Source organism: Lathamus discolor, chromosome 5 (assembly GCF_037157495.1).
Source record: "Lathamus discolor isolate bLatDis1 chromosome 5, bLatDis1.hap1, whole genome shotgun sequence".
NCBI classification, from domain to species: Eukaryota; Metazoa; Chordata; class Aves; order Psittaciformes; family Psittacidae; genus Lathamus; species Lathamus discolor.
This window is the reverse complement of record NC_088888.1, coordinates 114,924,294-114,947,219: the sequence shown is the minus strand read 5'-3', so window position 1 is coordinate 114,947,219 and position 22,926 is coordinate 114,924,294. Positions and strand designations below refer to the sequence as shown.

Here is a 22,926-nt window from a genome sequence, read left to right as displayed (position 1 = left end):
CTGCAATAGAAACTCCTGGAAGTGGAACTTGGTCTCTTTGCTTGCTTTGGGCAGTGTCTGCTGGGGTGGGAGGTAGCTGCATTTCCCCCCCCCCCCCTCTTTAAACAGATAAGCCTGGCTGGTTGGCAGTTGTTACCTTTGTTTTTCTGTACCCTTGTCTATAGATGACCCTTTCTTGTGCTAATTGAGGCTGTGTGGCTGTTTACCTGTATGACTTGCTGGAGTGATTGCTCAGACTGATGCATACCACACTCTGGGACTGTTTCTTCTCTCTGCAACCCTGATTTATAGATAACGAGAAGGGAATTCTTGGCTGCCCTGTTATGAAAATTATTGCACTACAGAAAAGCTCATCAAATGAACACAGCACCTGGTACAAACCCAGCTATAGTCAGTTTTCTGGTTTTCCACATCAAAAAAGGCTTCCCTTTATTATTTAAACAATTTTCTTCAAATGGCATTGTAAGAGATGTAGGCACAAAGACTTGCCTGCTTTTCCAGGAGTAACTGGAACTGGGGGGACTTCCATAATCAGTAGAGGGAATGGGTTGTTTTGGAGAGGGTTTTTGTTATGCTATTTTCTGGATAAGCAGTGTGCACATGCCACATAGTACAAACCAACCACAGAGAATCCTGCAAGAGAGAGAGTTAGCTGTGAAAATTTACCCTGTTGCTACGGAGCTCATTTGGTTGTGTCTATTATGTGAGAGAGGGATGACTGAAGACATACTCCACTGCGTAGATGAACAGAGAATACATTTCTGCCAGTTACAGGGCAGCTTCTGTGTGCATAAAACCTGAGGTATCTGGTAGTGGTGCTGGCTGGTGCTGGCTGTTGATGGTCAGGCAGGGACACAGATTGAGTGAATGGGCTTGCTGGAAGGCAGGGGAGGAAGGAATTGCTTATGTATCTTTGAAGTATTTCTCCTTCTTGATGCCATGTGCCTTTAAGGAAGCTGGATTTTGGGGACATGAGTTCTGTAAGCAGCCAAAGTTTCTACTTCCCACAGCAGGGATGCTTTCCCCTTGATACTTCCACTCCAGATTGATGGTGGTATCCTGAGGCTGTGACACTGTGCTTTTGTTTTGGCCTCTCACTTCCCTCTGAAATCACAGAGCCAATATGTAGGATTTGGGATTCATTCCTGACTTTCTGACAGTGATTCACTATCACTCCTCCCCCTATCACTTGCGCATTCCTCCCAAACTAAACCTCTGTAGCCCAGAAACAGGTCACAGACTACCACCTAGACAACAGGCATTGCTTGCATCATCTGCTGGTGTGACGTGCGGTGAGATGCAGTGTGCTGCACGAGTGCTTGGTGAGCAGGACCAGCCTGCTCACAGAGCAGGATGTGCGAACGCGCCTCATGATACCTGCCAGATGGGTGCTCAGAGATGAAGGGGAGAGAACTGTGTACAAAGGAGAAAAAAGAGGAAGGTGTAAGCTAGCTCCATCAGTGCACAGATTTTCTGCTGGCTGGTTGGGATGATTTATAATGGTGTACAGAGCTTTGTCACCTTTATGCTGACTCGTTTCAGTGCTGCCCAGAGGTCGGCCCACTGGCCTGTAAAAAACGAGTTGTTGATCTGTGTTGCTTTTCCCAGTGGCCACAGTACTGGGGCTGTCATCAGTCCTAGTGCAGAGCTTAACTGGGGGCTGGAGGGGCTGGGATAGTCATTCAGCCTCTCAGCACTGGTGATTTCATTTTAGGCAGCCTTATAATGTGATCCTATGCAGGGCATAACCAAATCTCCTTTTACTTAGCGTGTAGGAGAGCAACAATGCCAGCAGCCTTTGCAGAAGAACACTATTGCTTGTCTGCATGCTTACTTTGGGAAGCTCACAGGACAAAAACATGCTTTTACTTTAATTTTTTATTTTTATTCAGATAGAGTTAGCATGGAGTAACAAGGCCAGTGGCTGCGACAGGTTAGCTGCAAAAGGGATGGACACAGTACAATTAGCAAGCAGAAAACGGAAGTGTCTTTGAGTGTGCAAAGACTTTCTTAGGACACATAGGTTGTGCTTCTCTCTGAGAAGTGCTGAGAACAAATTGTCACAGAAGTGCAAAATACACTCAGTCTGGTTTGGGTTTAGGCAAGAAACGAGGGCCCTATAGCCTGGAGAGATGTGTTGAGTCTGCGTGGGGAAGATGCACCTTAATTAGATGGGTTGACAGATCCTGTTTCTCCTGCTCCTTCTACAGTTTGCAGCGTTCAGTCTAGGAAACGCCTCCTGGATTCGCCCACCAGTGCCCTTACAGTAGACCTGGCACACTCACCTAGAGTCCTCCACGCCGTGCGGCTGGATGTCAGAGAGACCTGGCTCATGACCTGTTTGGCTGGATGGACAACTTCAGCCTGGGAGGGGAGCCCAGCACATCCCGTGCCCTCCACACACCGTGTTCTTTAGTGCTTCTTGCTGTCAGCTGGCTGGGTTTTGGCATGGAGAGGACGGCGTCTCTCCCGGTGCCTGCACCGGGGGCCACATCCCCTCCTCTTGGCTGTGGCGCTCGCGGTGCTGCTGTTTGGAGCCGTGCTTCTCTGAAAGTTGCTTAATAGACACACCAGGCTCTACTTTATCTTGACAATACACCCTTTTCTTGAGAGAAATGAGAAGTTTCAATTTCAGTCACTAGCCTGTTTTTCATTAACCTGTTTCAGTCAGCAAGTCATGGCTTTACTGTGCCCCTCTCCCAAGCTGCCGCTCGTAAGTCTAAATGAGACGGTGGAGCAAAACTGTTCTCTGCAGAAAATGCAAAGAGAGAAGAGGCAGTTTTACCCCAAATGTTAGAGGAGACTCGGTCAGATTAACACTACAGTAAATGCCAAATATCTTGAATTTACAGGGTGCTTTAAGCCCCAAGTGAGGGGCTGAGGAGGAGGAGGGGGGAGGGAGGGATTGGAGCGAAGTTGTTAAACCTTTTAAAACTTCTGACTTAATCTTTTATTCAGTGTTTGTGTAACTCTAGTTATCTGCTAGTTAATACCAGGGTTTTTGATACCTCTCCAGAGCCAATACACTGCAAACCTTCAGCCCTGTTGGGCATTTGTGCTACAGCATATTTAATAGCCATGACAACAATTCAACAATTGTATAGCAGCCTCCCCTCCCTGTCTGAGTGTTGCAGGCACCAGAGTGTCTCCATTGGAAAACCCCTAAACATACAGTTTCAGCCAAAACTGGTTTAATGATAGTCTACTGAGAGCTTGACAGGCTTTAAAAAAAAAACATGGGGGGGGGAACAAAGGCACATTTTGCCCTTCTCCCCCCATTTATTTCTTAACTTCTTCACTCCTTTTGAAAAAGCTGCTGCTGTAAAATACTAGGCGAATTAAAAAACATAAATTGCTTTAAATTGCTTAACAGGCTTGATGAGACAAAGACTGGTGTGTTGGAGTGGCTGCAGGGAGCTCTGCGGCTGCTTTTGTATGATTTCAGAGGTGAATTTAGATGGCTGGAAGATAGATGGGTGCCAGATGCAGTTTGACACAGATTCCGGCAGCTGCTCCTGCGCAAGGTTTCATTAGCGGCGAGTTAGCCAGCAGCAAAGCTCCGGCGAGGCCCCGCGCACCGAAATGACAGCGAGAGCAGGGAAACAATACAATATTCGCTAAGTGATTTTAATCTAGGAGATTAAATGACACCCAGTTGGTTTCCCGACTTAGAAAGCCAACACGGTATAAAGCTGTTCATGGCACTCACTCTGCCCAAGCCCTTGTCACATATATTTATGTTGCAAGTGCTTCCTGACCGCCCCCCCCCCCCGCCCCAGCCCTGAAATGGGAAGAGAAGGGTTGATTTTGTCGCAGTCATATTTTTCCATCCTAACTGTATAATGTGTTTTTAACTGCAACAGGAAATATTGGCCTCGCTTCGACAAATGCTTACATTGGACTGAAGTGCTCGTGTGCTTCTGCGAAGCACAGGCGTAACTGTTTGAAAGATTAGGGCCACGGGCTGGAAAGCGAATGGCTTCCTTTTTAATAGTTGGGCAAGTCCCAAAATCAGGAAGTGATCGGTGTTTACGGGCTTGGGGAATTGGGTTTGGTTTTAAGTAAACCAGCGTATTATGATGGATTGCTTGATAGAAATGGTGGTGGAGCTGCTGTTCTCCAGGCAGCTGAAGTTTTCTTTGTGGAGGGACACTAAAGGTTGGGATGTTGTGAAGGGATAGAAAATGTAATCAGACTTATTTGCAACGCAGTCCTGTGGCTAAAGGCTCTTCTGGGGGCGCTGCATGGGCTGTGTTTTGGGAACCCTTGCTGTGGCACCCTTACTGGGTGGTTATTTGGGCTTTGTATAAACTTGCTCTACCAAGTGTATTCCTGACTAGAAAAAGAGGTTTTCCCTGTGTTAGTTGGAGGAAAGTATATACAGAAACAAACAGATCTCTTTTTCCATGTGCACCACCTGAATATTGCCATTACATATTTAACTGCTGATGTCAAACTACTCTGTTCACTTTGAGTCATTTACTATCCTCACAGCAAGCGAACAAACCAGCTTTTTTTTTTCCCCGGAATTAATATGCAAGTTAGAAGTGTATGGGTTGCCTTTTGATCTCAAGGATTGTTTGTGAATGTTACAGTTCTGTGTCTAGATGCCTTTGGTAAGTACCCTGTGCATGGCTTCAATTAAGCTTTCTATATCGAGAAAGTATGCCTTAATTTATCAGGTTAAAGATATCTCTGTTACATCAGTTTGTTCACAGTGTGTTGTGACCTAATCAGCTAGGGATGTAAGCCATTTCATGAGGAGTAATTACTCAACAACAAAAAATGTCTCTCTTTCCTAATAGCCGTGAGTGAATTGGCTAATTGGAATCCATTTTGGTAGTGGCAGGTCAGCAATCAGGAGGTGACTTTCCTGGCTGGATTCTAGGTGGGAGGGAGAAGCCAGCAGGAGCTGAAACACAGAGCTACAGCTTCCTGAGGTAACAGAGCATTGCTGCTATTCATATTGGTGGGAAATTCGTTTATGAGGGAAAGAACAGAGATTTAGGTTAGACATCAGGAGATAATTCTTCCCTGTGAGGGTGGTGAGACACTGGCACAGGTTGAACAGAGAAGCTGTGGCTGCCCCATCCCTGGCAGTGTTCAAGGCCAGGTTGGACAGGGCTTGGAGCAACGTGGTTTAGTGGAAGGTGTCCCTGCCCATGGCAGGGGGTTGGAAGTGGATGAGTTTTAAGGTCCCTTCCAATCAAACCGTTCTATGATTCTATGATCTGCCCTAAAAGCTTGCAAGAGCTCTGGTTTTATTATTTATTACTTTTATATTTATTATTACTGCTGGGGGTAGGGGGCTGAAGTTATTATTAATAATAATAAATAAATATCATTACTGCTGGGGGTAGGGGGCTGAAGTGATAATGTTATCATTGGACAGATCTCTGTTGCCTGGTTAGGCCTTGGTCAGCAGTCCATGGGAAGTTCAAGGATGTTGGCTCAGAATAACTTGTGACAGTTACAGAGCAAGTTTGTGCTTTCAGTGAGTGCTTCATCACTTGGGAGCATGGGCTGCCAATCCAGACGTGCTGCGCTGGGGCATCTTGTAGATGACCCCAGTGGTTGCTGTTCTGTTTTTCTGCTTCACCAAGAGGTAGATCATTGAGGTGCATTCTGGTTTTTTTTCTTTCTCCCTTTTTTTCCCTCCTTGGCTTCAAACCTTGCTGAGAGGGAGGTGGAGAGGAAAATCCTCATGAATTAACATTATTTCCCTGGTGGGCTTTGCTGCCATTTTATCTAATTACGCCTGCTGTTTTCCAGATCACATTGTAAGCATTTGCATGAAGGGGCTTTCACTTACCTCCTCAAGTAAATTAAATAACAGCCCTTAGGCTGGGCTGACAGCATAATGCATTTTCATGTGGGAGATCAACAGCTCCCATACCTTGAGATGGGAAACGCTGAAATGACAGGGAAGCTCTGTGCTTTTGTCTTGAATTAGGGCAACTAGATTGAGTTAGGGCTACTTTGGAAGTGCCTGCTCCTGGCTCTTGTGGTGGGTAGGGATAAGTAGGAAGAGGGATACACGGGAATTTGGAGAAAGGGCTGCAGAGAACATCCCGTGGTTTTTGCTCAGGAGGATCCACAGGCTACGTGCAAGATGTGCAGGAAAGCCAGGGAAAGCAAGCCTGTCGTCAGCAGGTTTGAATGCACAGTCCTATTGGAAAGCATGAAGGGATCTGCAAACCAGGAAAGATTGGAAGCCACAGACATAAAGCAAATGAGAGGTGCAGGCCCTGCCCTGAGGGTGTTTACAAAGTGACTTCGTGGATGGGGAAGGCTGGACTTGGGTTGAGTGCTCTGGAAATCATAACACATGGCCTCGACTTTCATTTCCACAATAAGCCATCCCGTAGTTTCCCTGTGCTTCATTTCTTCAATTTGCAAAATGAGGCAGTTGCCATCTGCTGTAGTGACAGTCCGCTGCTCTGCTGACCCGTTACTCCCAACCAGCATCCAGCCACAGGAACTATCCTTCTCCAAATGTTTCATTGCTCCTAGAACCCTCCACGATACCAGCCTCGTGGGTTGATCCATTTCCTTCCTAGTTACGTGTGGTATAAATCAGAGATGTACATCAGCCCTCCTCTGGCTGTGGTCACTGCTCCATTTCTGTGACAGAGTTGAGAGCTGCTGAGGAGGAGAAGGGATCAGGAACAAATGACCATGAGGAAATGCATTTCTTCAGTTCCTGAGGATGTTGGTTCGAAGGCAGAGAGTGACATTCTGCCTCCCCCAACCATTAGGCATGGGCAAGCCTGGGGGATGGCCCAAAACTCTGATGTCTCCTTTGGCTCTGCCTTTGCGGGATGGTTAAGTGTGCCCGAACTGGGGACATGGTAGTAGTGAGCTGTGTGGCCAAACTGAGTGTTCAGTGGGTGAGGAAAAGGAGATGGGCTGCTAAAGCAAGTAGGGAATTTTAAGTTCTGGCTTGCTCCTGTAGGTCATGCATGGTGGTCAGCAATACGAGAAGCTGCTTAGCTGGGGCTGCGGGAGGGTCTTAAGTGGTAGGGAGCCTTGCATCTGCATTTCATGTAAAGGAAGAAAGATGACGTATGTCTTGTGTAGCTCTGTGGTGACAGCAACTCTCTCAGTATTGTGCCTATAATATTGAAGTACCTTCTAGCTTCTGGTGTTCTTTCCCTGTGTCACTGGTTTAGGGGTTAAGGACATCATACACATCGCTGAGATCTGAGTCTGCAGTGACTCAGTTGTGTCTGGGGACATGTACTAAAGAAATGCAGTCGACTTGTTTTTCTCTTGAAAATGGAGATTTCTGTTCCATCAAAACGCAGTTTGAGGTTGAAGGTGGGGGAGAGCTAGAAAGTTAGTGTGATGGGGGTGTAACCACCTTTTAACTTGCATGTTAAAGCATCTTGGCTCTTCCAAGTAACTGGAGAACTACTCTGTGATGCGTTTCTGTGAGATGAATTTTGAATGCCAGCAAGATAATGAGATTTATCAAATAAAAAGCCCGTCTTTCACTTTGTTCAAGCTTGGCCTCATGCCTCAAATACATGGAGTTTAGCTCAGAAGCGGCTTGTAATTTGTATCACAAAAGCACCGTGTGTAATTCATGATGGATGGTAGCCACTGGATACCAGAGGTTCGCGGTTGGGACGTGCTAACAGCTTTTGCTGACATTAGCACTTGGTCAAAGTCATTGCAGCAGGACGGAGGACAAGTGAATGGTCACTACGAGGTTACAGTGGGAGAGGCTGAGGAGGTGTTTATAAATCAGGGATTCAGATTTACCATCAGTCATTTATTAGCATGAACATGCACGATAGGATGCAAGACACATCACTGCTTTTAACACGTTAGGGGAGATGATTCAGGATTGATACAGCTTTTCAGCGATCTGGTAGTATACATCCCATTATTATTATTCTTCACTCCCTGTAGATGTTAGAAAGCTTTCTAACAATTCACGGTATCTCTCAAGCCCTCATCTCCTTCTCTTTCTTTTTTTTTTTTAATATTTTAAAATTAATTTAATTTTATTATTATTCAGACTCCTGCTGTACACATCCCCCAGGCAGGTGGGAGGGTGAGTTGGTGGGAGATGACTTGGCTTTGTTGGAACTTCACTTAATGCAGGGTGGGGGCAGAGAAAATGAAGCTAAATTACGCAGATCCTGAAGGCACAGCAAGCGTGCTACATCACTTGTGAGCATGACTAGAACTGAAAATGAATCACAGCCTTGTTAGACACTGTATGTGTCAGTGCATGTGGGCAGAAATATCATTCAGTGAGAGAGAGAGAAAAAGACAGAGACTGCATCTTTCAGAGTGTGCTGGTCCCACTGAAATCGCTGTAGTATTTAACCTAATGGGTGAGAGCTGGGAAATGGTGGGACAGCTGCTCCAGGATACTCTGATACATCGATTTTTCTGCCTTTCTGAAAGTTCAAGCAGAGTCTGGACTGCTCAGCAGTCCCATTTGTTTTCTAAACCAGAAAAGGCTGTAATTGTAAGTTCAGGTTTGAACCCACTTTCAAGGACTTTATAATACAGCCAACCAAGACTTATTCTGGGTTAGATTTGAATGTGAAGATGCTTCATCCTGAGTGTTCATTTTGCTTTAGGGAGCAAATTTGATTTGCTCTTCCTGTAGACTTTTGATGGTGCATGTGCACACAGACACACATGTGTATGCTGAGCTGCTTCACATATTCCAACTACAAAAATCCAGTCTGGATCTGTAACCTTGACTCTTGCAGCTGCCTGATTCAAACAGGACTTCGTTCTAAAATGGAAATTGGTTTTACCGTTAGGCTGTAATGTGACAGAGCCACATTTATTTGATGGAGAGATGCTTGGATCAGCTGACCACTAAAATCCGCCGTATACATGTTTGTACTCCAGAAGATACTTGCCACAAACGATAGCAATGTTCCTGAGGAAGCTTTCCCACCTCCTGCAGAGATCTATCCATGGCAGCTAACAAGCAGCAGCCATTTTAATGTCCCCACCCCCAACACAACCAAAACCACATCTTCTCAAAGCCAGATGGAGTCAACCAGTGTATTCTTCCAGGGATTTTGGTTGTTCATTTGGGATGTTGTGCTCAGTGCCTGTGCTCAGTCATTGGCCTGTGATGTCTTATATAATGTAAAAGGTGATGATTCTAAGCACTAACCTGAGTTTTTATGAAGTGGCTAGAGATGTGTTTCTCCTTTATCCCCCTCCCCACAAAGTGCAGACCAGGTGCTCTGTATTTGCTGAACACAAAGTGGTTTCTGAACGTTAAGAAGGATGTGAACTGTTCACAGCTGAGGACACAGCAGTGCACCTCCCCCCTCCCAACAAAAGAAGAAAGGAAAAGGGAAAATAGAAGAGAAAACCCCACCATAAATAACTTTAAAAGATCCTGGTCATCATGTGGTGTTCCTAGAATGTCCTTACTGATCAAATGAAATGGGAATAGGTCGTGATTTTCTGACTCCTCAATGTGACTGTTTGAGGAGAAAGGCAAGGAAAGGATCCATACTTAGGACAAGGAAAAATAAAGTTTTAATTAGAGCAAGAACATGTTCTGAAAAGTAAAGGTTTTGGACTTAATGTGCATGGAACAAAAGGCCGTTGTGAGCTATGTACTAGAGTTGCTGAGAGTTTGTATTCTGCCCTTTTTTTTTCTGTGGGAGTTATTTCCTGTTGTTGACTAGAGTTCTTTATTTAGAACCACCTAGCTACTGAATGATGGCTCGCTCACAAGAAGAAAAAGTGTGATTAGAACTTGTTAGGGCTTATTTCAAGATCTCCCCACTTCCATTTATTTAAGGGGAATCTTTGCTATATGGGAGAAAAAGTTCAAAACAACAAATGCATTTCCTTCTTTCACCCACATCACCAGCGACAGCAAGCTAAATACATTGTTTGGAGCTTGAGGTCTTTCACCTGAACATCTCGAGGAAGACAATGTTTCTCTAATAGAGGTGGTTTACGTTGTTCTTGGGTTTTAAACCCAAACCTATCAAATGCCAGGCCTCCACACTGGTGTTCTTGGGTAGCAAGTCTTTCTACGAACCCTACCACTAGAGTAGGAGTGGGCACTTGCACTTTCCCAGCTTGCTGAGATGAGAAGGTTTCATTAGAAAAGCACTGACAGCAAAAAGAGGTTTCTGTCTGCTGAATTGCATGGGAACAGTATTTGGGTATGTGTGTGAAGTCAAATTATCAGCACTTTGGCATCTGCTTAACTTTTGCTGTTATGGCAGGGGCCGAACACCCAGTTAAGAGTAAAGGAAAGTTAGCAGAAGAGAAGGTTGGGGGTGGAAAAATATATTTAACCTTAAGGTTAATGCTGTTGTGCTATAGGAGTAGGTAAGAAAGCAAGTGGGAGTTAATTATGAGGTTTTTGCTCTAGCAGGAATCACACTAGGAATGTCCCCTGGATATGGGTGATTAGTAGATGCTCTGGGGCATGGGACAGTCATCCCTCCTGGACTTGGCTGGCCCCTGGCTGTGAGCCTCCTGATAAGGGTGCTTGTTTTCTGCCCAGCTATTGCAAATAGGTTGGTGCCTTTCTGTGAAGTACCTGGCTGCTCTTGTGATGGTTGTGAAACTCTTGGTTATGGCTGAAGACAGCCATTCTGCAAGAAAAACCGAGAGAAGCTGGCTTGTGAAGCTGAATCGGTATGGGAAAGTGATCTTTCTGGGAAAGAAAGCAGGGTTTGGGAGCCTTCTGCCCATCATTTTGTGCTAGGAGAGTTCGAGGTTGGGAGAAGCAAGGAGAGCCTTAGTGATACTCCTCATTGTATTTTCTTATCCTGCTGTCCAAAGGTCAAACCAGAGAATGCCCCGAACTCTGTAGCAGCACCATCGATGGGGATGCAGCTCCTCCTCCCTGTTTTCTTGGGTCTACTCCTTTTCCTTGGCTTGTTCCTCTCTGTCCTCCCATCATGTCTCCTCTTTGCCCTCCCTCCAAGGCTAAAATTAAAAGGGAGAAATATTACTGTTTGAGAGAGCAGCTTAAGGCTGTCTCAAAAAGCCACTGCTGGCTTTAGGGAGCAGTACGCCACATGCAGCATCTGCTTCCCTAGCTCCCTGCCATCCTGCCCACTACAGAGCTCGGTGTTTTCATTCTTTTTCATTATTTAAGTTTTTCTCCCCCCACCCCGTTGATTCTGTCACGTACTGTGGGAGATGGCAGTGACCTGACAGAGCTGCCTCTCCCTTTTCCAGACCCCCGCCACATTTCAAGGTCATTAGCACCCCAAAGCCACTGTGGGAGGAAGAAAGGGAGCATAAGAGGTGTGAAAGGAAGGGAAGATGGACTGTTATGATAAATGGTGGATTCTCAGCTTTTCTCTTTGTGCTGGTGATAGATCCTAAATACTGGGTGGGTTTACAGTGATTTAGTGTTTCATCTTTGCTTGGGAATACCAATTAGGTGTAAACCTCTTTTAGCCTTTGGCTATGGTCACTATAAATGAACAGCTTCCTTTAAAGTGAGAGAGCATAAAAAAAGGCGAGAGGAGAACAGAACCTACATGAATTTGTGCAGTTCCCTTTTTCTTCAGAAAGCTGAAATGGATTTCTGACCGTCACAGGGGTGGTTTTAGGTAGAGTTAAAGAAACACAGGCTTCACCCACAGCCTGTTTACCTGCCTGAGCTTTTGCTGACTCTTAGTCGTGCTTGCAGGAGGGAATGTAGGGAGGCAAAATGAATCATTACCACAGGCACAGTCAGTAAAAGCATCTGATGTACTCATTCAGTCTTTTTAGTCTCCTCTTTGCACATAACCAGGAATCATGCATTTTGTGAAGGGTTAAACCAGAACGGCTTGTGCATTCACTGCATTGGCTCAATGAGTTCAGTTCTATATGATCTCCATTTATTTGTAGTGGAACAGAATGGCAGTGGGAGTTTATGCTACATTTGATGTTCTCGTGCTAGGTTTTTTGCCAGCTCTTCTCTTTTTTTTCCTCTTTTCTAAATTTAGCTGTGCAGCTTCAACTTCTGTTTCATTGGGGTTTGTTGGTTGTTTTGCTGGGTGTGTTCGTAAGGGGTAGTGTAGGACAACTCACAGTTTACTTAAAATGAGACCCTCAGAAACCCCTGTCTGAAAGGAGTGCACATAAACATTGTCTCTGATGACTTTTGCACCTGGGACAATCAGAAGAAAGATTTATTATTGCAGATTGGAATTGCCTTGAAAATGCCTGTGTCTCATTGGTAAGCGTTCCTTGAATCTAGTAGCAATAAGAAGATGCAGAAACTAGTCTTACACAAAATGCCCAGAAAGGTGTAGGAGTGTTAATATGCTCTACAGGTTGTATTCCAGCTGGCAGCAGAAGCAGCTAGCGGTGGGTGCATTCATTTGGATGTTGATGTATTAACTTATGTTTTCATATAAATAAGCATTGAAATAGTTTTTAGGGGTTCTTTTGGTAATGCATCTGAGCATGAGCACGTTAAACTCGTGACATGGGTTTAAGTCCCACCTAACATATTGTGAAACTATATAACACCCTCCATCCAAATGGTAGCCATACCACCGTTTTGGTTTTGCCCTCCAAGCCTCAAACAGGTTGCTAGTGTTGTACAGTGCTTCAGTGCAACGAATCTGAGCAAGAACATCCAGGTCTAGAAACCTCTAGTCACCCCACTGGTGGCCCTGTTTGGTGTTTCAAGCCTTTGGCATCTTAGTAGGGTTGAGCAGTGCTAAACATACTCCAACTTGCCTCTGCAGCAGGCATCTTCCACGCTTCAGGAGTGCTTATATGGTGGGCACCAGTGCTCCAGAAACATATGGCTCCATATGGAGCTCTGTTGGAGTAGCTTTGCTTCAGGAAAGGGCCTTAGTATGTGCAACACACGGTGTAAGCCACACCAGTACAGCTGCTCTCCCCTGGTGAACAAAGAGCAGGTATTCCATCTGCATAAGGGAGACGGTGACATCCTTTGTATTAAGTGTGTGTATGGCTTAGCCCCATGTTGTTAAGATTTTCAGGCTCATGTTGGGTTTGTGCTTGGGGCTAGTGGGTGGCCAAAGGCTTCTGGCTTGCTTGCAGCGACATCTGTTTACACCAGTGGTTAATTAGGCTGAAGACTGGCCGTCTCTGCATTTGCCCCCACCATTTCTATGTTTTTTCTTTATTAAAAGTATTCTCCCCTCGACTGTAAAACAGAGCCTTTGGTTTTGACTGCAGATAGTTCTTTTACTCCACTGGTCCCTGTGAGAGATGAATATCAGGATGTAGCATCTCTGCAAAAAAAGTAACCGAGTGTTCCAGAAAAGAATGACTTGTGCTGTTGCTAGAGACTGCAGAGCAAAATCTGAAAGGGAAAGAAAAGCAGCCTAAAATTGTTTAAAACTCTCAGCTCAATGAAAAGTACAATCCACTGTCTCGAGAAGCATGAGCAAAAAGGGGAGACTGTAAAGAAGCGTGTGTGCTGTACAAATGGCATCGGTGTGAACAGTCTGGCCTGGGTCAGAACTGGAGTACATCTTGCAGGTGGTACAGCATGAATGGGATTTGGGCAAAGAATACAGCTATTTAGAAGAGGCAAAAAGATGTAAGAAGATAAACAGCAATGGTAGGCAGCCTGAACCTCTGTCAGGACAGAATGTTTCAGCTGGAGTGAGGATGATGCACACCAGCAGTCTCCAGAGGACTGGGAGTGCACAGGGAATTACAGAGGGAGGGAGTCATCTCCGTGCATGAGGAATGCAGCAAAACCTCCTCTGACTAAGCCAGCTAATGCATACTGCTTCTTTTTTTTTTTCCCTTTCCTGATAATCCTGTTCCATAATATTTCCTTAATAATTTAGTATGTGAGGAGTAGCCCTTTTGAAAAGCATCTAAATCACCAAGTCTTACGTTCAGATGAAACCTTGCCACCCTTGTCCTTGACACACACTGGGGACTCTTACTGGGTATTTGACTGTTTCAGACCTATCTTGGAGTTCAGGTTGTTGTGTTTTTTCTCTTAATTACTTAATGAATTTACCATGTGGCACAACCCTTGGTACTGCCAAGCAACAGCTTTCTATTACTAGATTGTACGAGCCCGATCCTGCATTACTGAAGCCAAAAGCAGTATTTGGGAACAGACGCTGGCATCAAAATCTGTAGGAAGGCTTAGAATAACTGTACAAAAGGGGTTAGTTGCGCTGAGAATATTGATTCATGAGCTCCATGGTTTTCTGCATCTCTGTTCATTTTACCCAAGTAAGATCAACTGCCCAACTGGACGTATAATATATGATACTGCATTAGAACTAAGGCTGCATTTGGTCATACTCATTAATTAAACTGATTTCTCCTGTAGGTTTTTTTTTTTTTCCTAGAGAACTAACGGAGAATGATAATTAAGCATATTATGCATTCTAGGGAATGGTGTTTCTCCTACTGCCACAAAAACATTAAAGGAGAAAAACATGAACTAACACAGAAAATGAAAGGGGAAAAAAAGAGCTAAAATTGGAGTGAGAAAGGGGAAGCTTTCCTTCCTTTGCTTTGACCTGATTCCTCTGCATTGGGATGTGTGGGGCAGCCTTGTTACAGTGGGAGAGATGCACCAGTGAAAAAAAGGCAAAAAGGCAATTGAAATCTCAAGGTGCAGCTTCTTCCCTGCTAACATATAGCTGCAGAATGCAGTAATGCAGTACCCCAGTTTGGGTTTTTTTGAGGGCCTTGCTTTTATCTGTGACTGAGCCTTGCATGAGAAGGGTCCTGCTCTAGAAGGTCAGTATTGACTCCAGAGCTGGCCCGAACGGAGATGGCACAAGGTTTTGATGTTTACATGCCTTTGCTTGTAGTGTGCTTTCCTCTTACCTGTAAGACCCCTGTTGCTCAGTGGGGATCTGGTGGAAGGAGCATCCGTGGCTGTATGTAGGCCCTTTGTTTTGCTTTTCACAGAATCACAGAATTGTTAGGGTTGGAAGGGACCTCTGGAGATCTGGTCCAACCCCCTGCTAAGGCAGGGCCACCCAGAGCAGGTTACACAGGAACGTGTCCAGGCGGGTTCTCCACAACCTCCCTGGGCAGCCTGTCCTTGTGCTCTGCCACCCTCAACATAAAGAAGTTCTTCCTCATGTTGAGGTAGAACCTCTTGTGTTGTAGTTTATGGCCATTGCACCTCATCGTGTCACTGGACACCACTGGAAAGAATCTGGCACCATCCTACTGGCACCTGCCTTTGAGATATTTATATGCATTAATGAAATCCCCTCTCAAGTCTTCTCCAGACTAAACGAGCCCAGCTCCTGCAATCTGTCCTCATAAGAAAGATGCCCCAGACGCCTGAGCATTCTTGTGGCCCTTGGCTGGACCCTCTCCAATAGCTCCTTGTTTTTCTTGTACTGAGGAGAGAGAACTCCAGATGTGGTCTCACCAGGGTCAAGTAGAGGGTGAGGATCACCTCCTTCAACCTGCTGGCCACACTGCTCCCAGTACACCCCAGGATACTGTTGGCTCTCCTGGCCACAAGTTACAGGTGATGGTGGGGTCTTTATTTGCAAACAGTTGTGTGCTCTGGGGGTAGTACTGGGTATTTGCCTGGCAGCTTCTGCATGCACTGCAGCAAAAACATCCAGGGAGAAAATGAAGATGTGTTATACAATTACCCGATGAAATCTCAGTGTTAATGTGTACTGCAATTAGAAAGAAAAAGGCCAAGGATACAATTAGAAACGTAGGAAGCAGTTCACTGCCTCTTTACTTGAAAAACATGAGGGATGTCAATGTTCCAGCACACCAAATGTTGCTGCTCTTTCCTAATTAGCACACGTGTTGATAGGCAGAGATTACCTAAAAAGTCCAGAGTAGTTCTGATGAACTGCCCTATGAAGTCTGGTGCTTGTTTCCCCCCTCCCAATCTTTCCAATCTTTGTTATTTCATTTATCTTGAACACAGAAGGGTTTGGGGATGATGTGCAGGAGAGGTGGCCTTTATCAGGCAAGCTTTGACTATCCTAGCTCACAGACAAGGCTGTGCTTAGACTGTGCCTGTGGCCCATATCAGGTCAGTACCACTGTAGAAAAATACAGTCAGGCTCCTTCCCTTTCAGCGTGTGGCCTTCACAGGCGAGGGCCTGTGTCAGGGCTGTAACTGCAAAATTACGTCTGTGCTACTGCTCATCAGGAAGCACCATTCCAAATGGGATGCCTTTTGGGTAGCTCCTCCTCGCAGACACGCAGACTTTTCCCCCTCTCCTGCAGGCTCTTGCCTCTGCCAACACACTTCCTTGTACAGCGTTTCGTGGCTCGGTTGTAGGCTGTTTCTCTGTGCTTACTAACATGTTTGGGCAAACTGTGTTTGGGCCTTGCAGACACTTTCTGGTCAGATCACTCTGGAGCTGCAGAACGGAGTTTCGTGGCCAGAAAGGTCTCGTTAAATCGGGTAGGGGGCAATCTGAGGAGCAGTCAGTGGTAGGATTATTCACCTTGCATAGCCCAACCTCATCCCGCCACGATGGAGCCTCTGCTGTGTGCGAGACAGAGGAAGGAGCTCTACTCGTATTGATCAGTATCGTGACCTATGCTCAGCTGAGAGTGCTTCAGAGTGTGGATGCAGGTTGTACTAGTTGTGTTTGCAGGAATAATCCAAGTTACAGCGTGACTATAAACTCCTGCCAAGAAAGGCCCAGGGGAGTTACAGTAGGAAACAGAAGGGGCGGTGAGTTTTCTCTTATGCTCATGTAAAATTGGAGCAACTGAACAAAGTCAGAAGCATTTAAAACAGACGATGCAGGCTCAGGCCTTTTACTGCTGAGTGTAACATGGCAAGATCAGGGCCTTGGATATCGGACTGGAGCCCAGCTGCTTATTTAGCAAATGTTTGTGGTTGTGCCTATGGTGCCGGTGATAGTGTGCACACACCCAGGCACTGCGACTGCAAACCTGCTGCGGACTTTGAGCTCCGGAAGGTTCAGCTGGGTGCATCCATAGAGCAGTTACGCAAGGTCAGATCCTGCTGTGTTACAAATCTGGTGTGAAGCAGGGCAGAATGTGGCCCTGAAATTCAATTGATACAGCATGCAGAAAGAAAAACCCCTGCCAAAAAGCATAGAATGGTTTGGGTTGAAGGGACCTTAAAGCTCATCCAGTTCCAGCCCCCTGCCATGGGCAGGGACACCTTCCACTAGAAAAGGCTGCTTCAAGCCTCGTCCAACCTGGCCTTGAACACTGCCAGGGATGGGGCAGCCACAGCTTCTCCGGGCAACCTGTGCCAGGGCCTCACCAGCCTCATGGGGTCTAATGTCTAAGCTAAATCTCTTTCAGTTTAAAGCCATTCCTCCTTCTCCTATCAATAAACATGTACAGGTATTACAGATACTCTGGGTGGCTTTTGAGTGGGCTGAAGCCCACTGAACAGGCACCACTCAGGCCCAAAACAAAAGGAATCTTTTCCTTCTACTTAGTAATTTTTATTATGGCTCTTGTAATTTCAAGAGGTTTGTTTCCTTGAGTAGAAGGCCCACATTTCAGAGCCTTGCTGCTGGAAAGAATCCAGCCGGGGGGAATTCTGGTTTTAATTTTTGCCAGCTCCAGAGCAATTCGTAAGTCACTTGTCAAAAGGCAGTAAGTAAATGGTTCATGAATTGCTTTGCAGATCTGGTTCCGGGCTCCCTCTTTACTGCAGGCAAAGGGAGGCTGAGAGAGTTTGGATCTCCTCAAAGGAAGGGCTGATAGCAGGAGTGGAAGGGAAAGGGGTGCCCAGGCCTCCAGAAGTGGCCAAGTCGAAGGGTGGTTTTTAGATGTGATGCCCTTCCCTCCCGTTGCAGTGACTTCAGCGGAGTATTTTCTGAAATACCAGTACTGGTGTTTAAAACTCAACTAGATGGGGTCTTTTCAATTGTAATTTTAAGAATCCATAAAATCGTCACTTTATCTCTTTCTGTTTTGGCAGATTCACTAGTTTTTTTTTTTTTCCCCGTTGTGGATTTTTGACAGATACAATTCCCAGGTTAAGGATATCTTCGCTGGAGAAGTATCTTCCTTTTCCTTTTCAGTTTTCTAGGTGAAAATGGAACTTAATTTTGAACAAGACCATCAGCTTGATTGATCGCGAATCGTTACAGGCCATTTTGAGCATAATACCTAAACGAGTCGTGATATTAATGACTAATAATCGCCTTTATGTTAGGTCTTAAAGCTTTATTGTCCCGAAATACAACCGGTTTAGTGGGACATCAAAGGCTGGTAATGATCCGAGATGCCTTTGGGGCTGCAGCCAAAACTGGAAGGTGTTCACATCGCCGGCTGGGATTACAGCCCCTTTCCAAACACAACCGTCGGAGGTAACTTAAAATAATCATCTTCTTTCCAGACCGCGCCTGGTGCCGAGCTCTCACTCCCTTCCCCCAAGTCTTCGTGCGCTCCAGCATCTCCGTTTGGCCTCATTTTTGTGCTTCGGTGGTGCCTGCACAGCCCAAATTAGCACCGAGGATCCCGCGGAGGGGGGCGCCGCCTCCCTCGGCTCCCAGGTGAGCTCCCGGGGCGGGGGGCGGCCGGCAGCGCCCCGGCTTTCCTGCATCCCTCCCCGCTCCGCTTGGCCCGACCGGGAGATGGCTGGGGAAGGGGGGGGGGCATGACCGGTCCGACCCGGGGGCCAGCGCGGCGGGGTCCTGGCCGGGGATCGCAGGGATACTTGTCATATTTGCGGTCGGGGCGCGTTGGCACCCGCCTTAGTGCCGGGCCGGCGCTCCCCGGGAACCCCCGCGGCCGGGGCACGGGTGGGCAGCGCAGGGAGCCGGGAGGAGGAGGAGGTGGAGCAGCAGCGGGGGATGCGGGGGGAGGAAAGCCGGGGCCGAGGCGGGGCTTTAACGCGGGCCGGAGGGCGAGGAGATCGCCGGAGCCGCCCCTGTCGTCAGTGCTGGCGGCAAGTGCTGGGAGCCGGGGCCGGTGCCTCCTCCCTCTCCTCCTCCTCCTCCATTGTATAATGCTGCGTGATCGCAGCCGCCGGGGCAGAGCGGAGGCTTAAATCCTCACGCCGCCTGCGCCTGCCTCCTCCTCCTTTTCCTCCTTCTTCTTCTCCTCCTCCTCCTCCTCGTTCTCCTCCGCATCCCACCCGGCCCCTCCCCGGAGCGGCGCGGCGAGGGAGCGACATATGGAGCTGCTCTAGGGCGAGAGTTTGCGACCTCCCCTCCCCTCCATGCGTTAGTTCTCAGGTGGAGCTGCATGTGGTGAGTAGAGCTGGGGGGCGGCAAGGGGGGATCGGGGGGCCGCGACCCCCACCTCGGCTTCGCGAGTCATCGGGGCTGGTTTTATCTCTGCCTTTAAATTCGTGCCCGGGCGGGCGTCCTCCCCCTCTCCTCCGAGCCGAGATGAGCAGAGGAGGGAGAGTTGATCCTTAAAATACTACATCCCCCTTCCTCCTTCCCCCGCCGATGTGCGGGGATCCCGGGGCTGGAGCAGGTGCGTGCGTGGAGTTGGAATATACTTTTAATCGGGGCTGCTGTGCCGGCCCCGGTAGTGCGGGAGGTTGTGCTCGGAAGAGCCGTGCTACACCCGACTCGAAGCCTTACCCCGGTAAGTGAACGTGTGCGCCTCGGAGCCAGGCGGCTGCAGCCGTGCTCCGTTTACCCAGCAAGAGCAGCGGGGGCTTCGGGGTACCCTAAAAAGTGCGTTCTGTGGGGCCGGGAGGACTAAAAGGGCCTGGGGGAGGCTGTGGCTCCGCGGGAGCGAAGCTGACATATGGCCCCGCTGGCCGGACCCTTCCAGGGTTGGTATTGGGGCGGCAGCAGGGCAGGAATTAGTGCCCTCCTCCTTGGGAGCACCGCCAAAACGGAGAAACAGGCGTTTGGGGCGCTTTAAGAAGCAATGGCAACCCCCCCCCCCCCCTTTATTGGGATTTCCTTCAGGATGGGGGAATACTTGGAAAAGGTCCTTTTGCGGTGCCGCTTTCATTTAGAGCGTTTGCTGCTTTATTCGTGTCAGTGTGTCAGGATCCGGGAAGGTGCGTTCTGTTTAAGCGTGAAAATAGGAGTGCGGTTACCTGCTGTCATTCCTTGCGTTTTGTGAGGCTCAGCTGGGAAACCCGGGGCCACTCGCGTTGAAAATCTCGGGAGGGGGTTGTGTGCTGTCCCCTGGGACCCCTTGGTGGCTGATTTACAGCTACGGGTCAGCTGCCCGTGTAAAAGAAAGCGAATCTGCCCAGTTCATCTCCATCGGGGGGGGGGGGGGCTGTCAGCCCCTTCACCCCAACTTCAGCGCAGCACGCCAGAGCTGTGGCGTGTGTCAGTCTGTGTCCAGACAAGCCCAAAGCTCCCGAGATCAGGAAAAGTCCAGGCAGTTTGAGCTAGTGCCCGGTGAAGTCAGCGGGGTGGCTCTCGCTGCCGTCAGTGGGTGCTGGATCTGCCCACCGGAGAGCACGCTATTGCTCAGACAATGGTGGTAGAGGGCTTGGCTGCCCCCTAACAACAGTTTTATGCTCGTGTCTCCCGAATGGAATAAACAGTTGTGTTTGTGCGAGTTGAAATTACACTTCCCACCTCTTTATTCTGATTTCTTTTGGGGTATTCAGCGGCACAAATGATGAAGGTGCCTGTGTCTTACGGGCTTCTCGCAGGGTACGAAATTGACTGAGGCACCTCATTTTCCGCCTAAGTGCACGGGAAGCTTTCACGTGGTATAAAGAACTGTAGGAATTAACTGTGCTTTCTTAAAAGTTGCTGCTGTGCTTGTGCTTAAATTGCTGTAGAAATGAAGCAGTCGATTAAGCAGGGTAAACTGAAAGTAGCCCTTTCTGCTTGAAGTTAAAATGCATGCGTTTTTTACATAATAAGATGGTATCTTTGGAATCTGATTTACCATAATGAGCTAGTGGTGGTGGTAGTAGGAGATGAGAGGAGGATTAGCCGTTTGTGCTGCCAGACAGGTATCCCAGAATGTGTCCTAGGGAATCCTTCCATTGTCCAGGCAAGTATTGCAGCATCTAACGTAACAGCTATGGCTCTTCCTCCTTTCGTGACTGATCCTGCTTCCATTTAAGTTGGTAGCAAAAGCCACCCACTCCTTTCCTGCAGGAACTGGATTGGACTGCTAACGAATGAAGCTAGACTTTGTGCATGTTAAAACGCTGCTTTGATTTTCCTGTCAAGCTGATTTCTTATTCTCTGAAGCTGGTTAAAAACAAACAGAAAGAAACTTGCTAGCCGTAGGTACTTCAGGTTTTGTCTGTAGGAGAAGCAGTCTTAAAAGAGCATTAAATGTGTCTGTAGGTGCTGATTTATAAAGGATTGTAATTGTATTCCTTTATACACCTGTTCTTTTTAATGGGAAAGATGAAATACGGAGTTTCTCTGTGTTTTGGTGGAAATAATAATGTAAATAATCCAAGCACTTGAATTGTCTGCCTAAGAGGCATTGAGGAGTTTGAAATAATGGCCCAATATCAAGGAAAACATCAAATTTCATAGTCTTGTATTTTTTCCTAGCTTCCATGAAGATCTTATGCAATATCTGTTTTGAAGGGGATTTTGCCATCATTTACAGAAGCTGCTTCTATTTTTCCAATAAATAATTCATAGGGAAAAAAGAATTTTTTTAGGAACTCTGACTTCTTTTTTTTGCGCTGATGTAAAACACTCCTGGCACAGCTCGTCTCCAGCAGTGCTCACACTAGACAGGTGATCCAAAATACTTGTGACTATTTTTGCTTTTATGTAACATCTTAAAGTGTAATCTGTCAAGCAAGGGGAATGCAGTACTTTGAAAGTGTAAGTAGTCTTCTGCTGATCTACTTTTATAAGGGCTGGGTAGCAGGAGACGCTGTCTTTTTACTCTGCTTTATATGTGTAACCAGTTCATGAAGAGACAGCTCCAGTTGCAACAGTTCCTTATAACAGGCACCCAAATCAGTGCCAGAAAAGGCAAACTCTCAGTTACCAAGTCCAAAGATCAGGAGTGCTCCAAAGGAGAGAGCAAGGTCCAGCTTAAATGCAAGCAGGTTGGCAGTAAGCACAGATCTGTAGCGTAGATGAATCTCCTGCTAATTAATGGCTTGTAGAAAATGGAATTTGCCAATCTCAGAACAGCACTCATTTGCTTCAGGGGGATATAATTGCATGTTTTGTGCCATTGGTTGCATTTCTAAATTCAATCAGTCAGGGCAACTGTGCTGTCAGGAATAAGTGCCTGTTTTCTGTAAATGAAGAGAGACACCCCCCCAACCCCCCTGCCCAGCATGTGTTAGTTCTTTAATTCTTCTCTAAACAAAGTCTTATTTTTTGTGTTTGCTGTAGTGGAGGCTTCAGGTTTGCTCAGCATTACCAGTGCAAACACTATAACAAAAAATAAGATAACAATGCTGACTGTTCACCACAAGTGGGGAAAGAGAGCTCTGTAAATGCAGTGCTCACTTTGCTGCTGGATGAGCTGAAGTCAAGCAAAACAGAATCCAGAAACATGTGGCAGAGGTTTTGTGGAAGCAATGGGGCCTGTGTGTGCTATGGCTGTACAGCATCCATCACAGCAGGGTCCCTACCCTCAGTCTTGGGGCTGCATGGGAATGAACTGGTGTGTCATTGTGTAGAATAGAAACTGCACAGCGACCTTTGCTGCACTGATGGCTCCTGAAGAACGCGTCAGATGCTCGGTGTCGTTGCGAAGGGGCCACGAGGAGCTGTGAAGAAGCACTAAACCTGCAGTTGGGAGATTCCTCCTGCACAGAGGGGAATTCCTGAGTGGGGAAGAGCTGATTTGAGGGGCATTTCCAGGGGAGAGTTGGGGCAGTCTGCAGGAGCATTGGGCAGCTGGTGGTACAGCCTCATCGGTCTTCAGAAGCAGCTTTCCATCGTGATGAGGAGTAAGATGGATTGAAAGGACTGGAGGAGCTGTCACGTCACCAAACAGCAAGTTTTTAGTTTTCACGTGTCCCTTCTTTGAGACTCTGCAAGCTCAAGTGGGAGAGCAGCCACCACCACATCAGAGTGAGTGTGGATTCAGGCTGCTGCAGTG

At 47.0% G+C, this 22,926-nt stretch overlaps 1 protein-coding gene across 16 annotated transcripts in view; it reads left to right on the top strand.

Annotated features, from left to right (window-relative positions):
• The window catches only part of SERTAD2 (SERTA domain containing 2), an 83,951-nt gene that overhangs the window by 42,417 nt on the left and 18,608 nt on the right, over positions 1-22,926 (top strand). For 11 of the 16 annotated variants that reach the window (XR_010613343.1, XR_010613340.1, XR_010613342.1 and 8 more), the window contains one exon: positions 18,296-18,452. The exons of 2 other annotated variants lie outside the window; for them this stretch is intronic. Coding sequence is in view for 1 of the 14 variants with exons in the window: in XM_065682242.1 (XP_065538314.1) it covers positions 19,147-19,151 (5 nt within the window). In the remaining 13 variants the exon portion in view is untranslated. Of the gene's footprint in view, positions 1-18,295; positions 18,453-18,803; positions 19,152-19,407; positions 19,498-22,926 lie in introns of those variants that run through there. 3 more of the 16 variants (XM_065682249.1, XM_065682242.1, XM_065682251.1) reach the window with 2 other exon arrangements.